General features: G+C 54.7%; 1 protein-coding gene across 1 annotated transcript; it reads right to left on the reverse strand.

The window, feature by feature from the left end:
* Positions 1–622: 622 nt before the first annotated feature.
* On the reverse strand, positions 623–4,472 carry LOC123346670 (zinc finger protein 620-like). Its single transcript, XM_044984145.1, has 3 exons — positions 4,372–4,472; positions 3,547–3,612; positions 623–805 (listed from the first exon to the last, which is right to left on the reverse strand). The coding sequence occupies exons 1-3, from the start codon at positions 4,387–4,389 to the stop codon at positions 623–625; spliced, it is 267 nt and encodes an 88-aa protein (XP_044840080.1). The 5' UTR covers positions 4,390–4,472.
* Between the last annotated feature and the right edge of the window lie 1,266 nt (positions 4,473–5,738).

Consider the following 5,738-nt stretch of genomic DNA (forward strand, 5'->3'; position numbering starts at 1 on the left):
ACCCAACATACTAAAGCTGCACAGACGGAGCAACTGGATTCTGCCTCCACTTCCCACCCATACTTTTAAAAAGAAGGAAAGTAGGGAAGGAAACTCCTGCAGTGAACAGGACATGTGGGAAGCGATGTCAGTGACATCTGCTGCCTGCAGCCCGCCCTGGGTGAGAAGAGGAAGGAACTAAGGGCATTTACTGATACCTCATTTTGGGGATTCTCAACTTTTTCCTTCATTCACCAGATGGTTTCTGTGTCAGTCCTCACCTGTGTGGGCACCTCTCAGAATCTCTCTTCTCTCACAGGACTGGAGATCAGGCACCCACGGCTCTTCCCCTCGTTCCAGTCGGCTGATCAGGTCAGGTTTGGGAAGGGGGAATCCTGTGCAGGGAGTGAAATCAGATCAGGGTGTGTGGAGGACTGAGAGCGTCTCTCCGAAAGTGGGAGTATTTGTAAGAAAGGACATTCCGTGAGCGACACCTGTCCCTGTGCTCTGCTGGGGAATGTGGTCACTGAGCCCCCTTGGGGGAGGCAGACGTCTGGGGAGATGAGGGGAATTGTGGTGCACACCCAGCTCCAGCGTTAAACCCCTGTGCCTTAGGTTTTGACACCCTGGTCTCATTGCGGTGTCAGACACACAGACCCTCTGCAGCTTCCAATATGCAAGGGGACGGGAATCCCTTACCCAGCGAGGTCACTGTCTCGTAGTTCTCCTGCATGACTTCCCTGTAGAGGGCTCTCTGGGTGGGGTCCAGCAGAGCCCCCTGCCCCTGTGTGAAATACACAGCCACATCGTCAAAGGTCACCGGCATCTGAAACAAGAAGAGTCCCCCGCTCAGCACCTGCTGCCCCAGGCACAATCCTGCTAGTCACGGGGGCGGGAGGGGGAGAGGCCTGGAGAAACAGAATCCCACTCCCACCCTGCTCAGAGCAGCCAGGAGGCTTCAGGAGGTGGGAGAAGATGAGAGCTCTTTGTCCCCCCAGCACACGGAGCAGGGCAGAGTCCTCGTTTAGAAATGGGGGAATGTTTCCTCTTCCCCCCACTTGCCACTGACCTGTTCCAGCAGCCCCTTCCAGTCTCTCCGCTCTCCCTTTTATCTTCTCCCTTGCCCTGGGAGAACAGGCGATGCCCCATTGCCCTGGGCCTTTGCTCTCATCAGGCAGCTCAGCCACTGACACTGCTAACGGGGGTTGAACCCGGCTGTGCCACTGAGGGCAGCAGCTCTGAGACTCACCAACGCAGGGAGCCCCTCCCCCTGTAGGCCAAACTCCCCAGCTGGTCCCGCAAAAGGGGCCCTTTGTGCAGAGTCATTTCCCTGCCCGGCTCCAGCCCTTTCCCCAGGTCTCTCCATCACCTGGAGGCTCAGGGGCTGGTGTGGTTAGAGGGGTTCCAGCCACTGGAGAAAGTGCCACTGGGTTGGTCTCAGGGGGGTGGGATGAATCAGGAATGTTCTTAATATTTTCTCTGAATACAGTGTGTGTGCCTCAGTTTCCTCCTGGTTTGGGACTCAGCGGGGAGAGTCCAGGGCTCAGGACTCTGGATTCCCCCCCAGACGGACTTTGCTGGGAGCTCCTGATTTCTGTGCTAACAAGCTCTGTTCTACCCTGTGTTCCCAGCGACCAATAAACCTTCTGTTTTCCAGGCCAGCTGAGAGTCACAGCTGAGTGCGGAGGTGGGTGCAGGGCCCCTGTGGGGAGCGGGTCAGGTTTCTCCTTAGGCTGCCCCGGGGCTCAGGCTGGGCCCACGCGCTCAGCAGGTGGGGCAATATCGCCCCCTCCCTCCCCCCGCCTCAGATCTCCCTGAGCTGCAGCCAGGGGCAGGGAAACAAAGCAGCGGATGGGGGGCGGGGGGTAACGTGATCCCGGCGGCAGCTTTCCCGGGCCCCGGGCGGGAATCGCAGCCAGCTCCGCGGGGAGCAGCCTGGGGCCAAACCTCCCCCTGCAGCCCGGGGGTGCCGGGGGGGGCGGGTCTCTCTCACCTTCCCTCCGAGCGGGGCCCCCCGGGGCAGGGGCCGGGCCGGGCTGGGGGCTCTGCCCTGGGAGAGGCTCCTGTGGGGGGAGCAGCGGGAAGGGCCCTGCTGGAGATTCCCCTCTCCCGGCTGCAGCCAGGGCTCCGGGCTCCCAGCACCAGCCGCCCCCCGGGGCTCGGGGATCTCGCCAGGAGCCTGGGAGCCAGAGTCACCGCAGCGGCTGCGAGTCACTTCCTGCGGCCTGGCCTGAGCCCAGCGCTCGCTGCCCGGAGCCGCCTCCCGGCTGTTCCTGGGTCCTAGCGCTGAAGGGATCGCGCTGCAGCATCTCTGGCTCCGGCTCCTGTTCCACTCCCAGGCTCTAAGGTCAGAAGGGAGGGACCCTCTTCCATCTAGCGGGGGGAATGGGTGACACGTTTTTCTAAAATACTTACTGAACTTTAGGGGAATCCAGTAAAGATGCGCAGAGGTAAGCGGGGAAATGACCCCACTATTGGGGGGAACTTTCCTGACTTAAACACGCCCCGGGTGGAATCGAATAGCAGAAGGATCTGAGTCCTCGCGCCCTTCACCCAGAGCCTGCCTCACCTCGAGGGCTCCCCCTCCACTCTGCTGTGTGGCAAAGTCCTTATATCCCCGACAAGGCTGGGCCCAGGCTTCCTGTGGGGCTCGTCCCCCACCCTGGTTGTGACCACTCAGGACAGGGGCTAGAGCGTCCCCACTCTGGGGCACTTCCTCCACTCTGGACGCTTCCCTGACCATTGTCTATACCCCAGAACAAATGCAATTTACTAAACAGCAGCTAATAAAAGAAATCAGGAAACAACGGGGAAGGTGAAAGGAAAACACTTCACCCCACTCTGCGGGCCTGGGGGAAGCACAAACAGCATCTGTGGGATGCCCAGGCAGGTCACAGTCTGTCCCTCCCCCGTCCCAGGCCTCCTGCCCAGGCCCTGGCTGTGCTGCAGGGATGCTGCAGGTCAGAGACCTGCTCTGGCGGTGGCCACACGCCCTCAGGCTCTAGGTGACAGGACCCTTCTTCCCGGTGTCCCTGGAAAGGTGCAAATCCAGAGGGCAGATAAAAAGCCCTCGAACTTGGTAAACTCTGTAAATTTATTGGAGGGGTGGGGGGCAGACTTGTAATCTTTGAGCACTACTGGTTGCTGACCTAGTTCTGTCCCTGCCCCCGCCCCCAGGGTTCCACGGGGTGCAGGCCATGGCAGGGGGCAAATGCCAGTAGGATGTGGATGACTTCATCAGCTTCCACGTCCAGCCTCAGGCCCCTTACCCCTGTGTCCTGACTCCCCCCCTCCCAGAGCCATGGCCCTGCTCCCGGCCCCACTCAAGGGGGTATAGGGGGCACAGAGAGGGATAAGGGGGCACCGCCCCCCTACTCTAAAAATCATTCCAATGGGCCCAGAGCAATTCCAGCCTCTCAACATCCCGGTTAGTGTCAAAGGGACCAAAGTGGGTAAAGTTGCTCTTATGACGATGTCTTTGTATGATCTGTATCTGGGTTGTGCCAAAACGCAGTAAGTGAAGTTTGAAGGGAGGGAAGGGATGATGAGGTGAAAAGCAAATCGCACTTGCAGATTGTAGGTCCTGGGATGGTTGTGAGACTGCAAGGATGTTGGTTCCATTGCTGAGAGGTGCTTGAATGAGAGAGGAAAGAGACAGTTTCAGACCTTTTTATATTAAATATCTGAGTGTGTCTCTGGGTCTCTCTGTCATGATGAAAACACAGCTCTGAGTTCAGAGTGGGGATGCTGGTATAAATACGAAAGCCTGAAATCTCCCCTCTCTTATCCTTTCCCCCTCCGGACACTCTGCCGTCTGCACTGGAGACAAAAAGAGGGGAACCACTCGGGGCACACAGACAGGGTGAGGTCGCAGCCTCTTTCCAGCACTGGCCCCTCTCAGACCCCACCCCTGCTTCCCCCAAGGCCCTGGCCAGGCCAGAAGCCAGAGCTCAGCTGTCACTCAGGGAGCTCTGACAGTACTGGGGAACCCTGCACCTTCCACCTGCCCTGGGGTGATGCACTCTGGGGAGTGTAAACATGGCCTGGGGGCTGCTCCCAGGCCCCCCAGACACCAGCCCAGGTCAGTGTGGATTGCCATGTACACGCAGGGGCGAAAGAAAATGCAGGCCTGTTATTTACCAGGCTGCACGTGGCAATAGACTATATTGGTAAGGGATGCAAGGAGAGTATGGGCCACGATGCAAACTGCAGACACACACACACAACTAAAATTAATCAATTTAAAGTTTTATTGGGGATAATTACAAGGGGTAAGGGAGCAGCGTATGATTAGCTAATAGAGTTAATGAAACTTAAAACACACAATGACTAAATATCTACTAACAATATTTATAAACAAAGATGCAGCATTTAGTAATAACTGATACTTACAAACACAAACCAACGCATAATGACCAGTAAACGTAGAAGCTCTGTTTGATACACGTGAGCTGAGAGAGAGGCTTCGAGGTGATCAGGCTCGGTTACGGGTGTACACAGGATACACAGGATTCGTTTTTCTTTCTCCTCTCCCTGCCTGTACATGGCAGGCAGGCCTAAAGTACCAACTATGACATCATAGAAGTGTCATAGGGGACGGGGCCCAAAACCTGTTTGTGTTCGTTTCTGATTGGCACAAGCAAAGTTTACACCAAGTAGGGGAGCAGGTGCCTTAAAGTCTGGCTTCGCCCCCAAAAGGTGAGGAAATGCATATTGTTTTAGAATGCATTCAACACTGAATGACAAAAGAAGAGGCCAGGGCAATACCGGTATGGTCAAGTTTTACAGGATGCAGACAGGAACTCATCTCAGCATGCCCCCGTGCTCTGGCCGAAATAGTTAGGCCGAAAAACTAAACTTCCGAGTCCGACTCCTCATCCCCACCTACGAGGGGATGCGCTTCGGGGGTGGAAGCGATGTAGGCCGAGGCAACAAACTTGTGAATGCAGGCTTTAATGAAGGAACATCCGAGACAGAGAAGAGCGAGCCCAACCAGAAGGGACACAAACAGGGATTGGAAATAGGATTTGTAGGGCGCAAGGCCAAGCCAATCGAGTCATGACCAAAACTGGAAGGACTCTCGTGACTCTCTGACAGTAGAGCTCAATATTTGCAGGTCTTTAACAATTGAGGACAAATTAGGAGAAATAGAAGGCAAAGAAACGCAGCATTTATCAGCAAAGTTGGGATATACTTCAGCAAATTTAGTACAAAATGAGGAAGATTGTAACAAATATTGAATCATTAATCTATTTTGAATACTATACTGAACAAGGGAAGTTAACTGCTGATTAATTAAGAAGAGGCCCTTGCCCGTAGTATTAGCAAGCATTTCAATAGCAAGGGATTGAAACAGCACTTGATCACGTAACATCATATAACCAACAGGGTTAAAACTAACAATAGAGGCGGCGAGGGAGGAAGCTGCTGTTTGCAAACAGGTCCAAAAAGAGTGGGTGCTACAATGGCTTCGGTGGCTAGATGGCAAGGTATAAATACCTCCGCCCTGTAGATACAGGGTGCCAATGGTGCATATACCCCGGGGATTGGGAGGAAGCACAGCAAATGCAACATTATCACAAATCCAAAAATGACTGGGTCTTAAGGAAGAAACTGTGGTATGGCTCCACCCATTATTGGTTACAGAATAAAAGCTGGATGCACGATTGATACATGCAGCCTCAGCATGATGCATATGCTGGGCATGAAACAGATACGTATGTGTTATGGAGGTATAGGAGGTTCCAAAAAAATATTAT

Source organism: Mauremys mutica, chromosome 12 (assembly GCF_020497125.1).
Source record: "Mauremys mutica isolate MM-2020 ecotype Southern chromosome 12, ASM2049712v1, whole genome shotgun sequence".
NCBI lineage: Eukaryota > Metazoa > Chordata > Testudines > Geoemydidae > Mauremys > Mauremys mutica.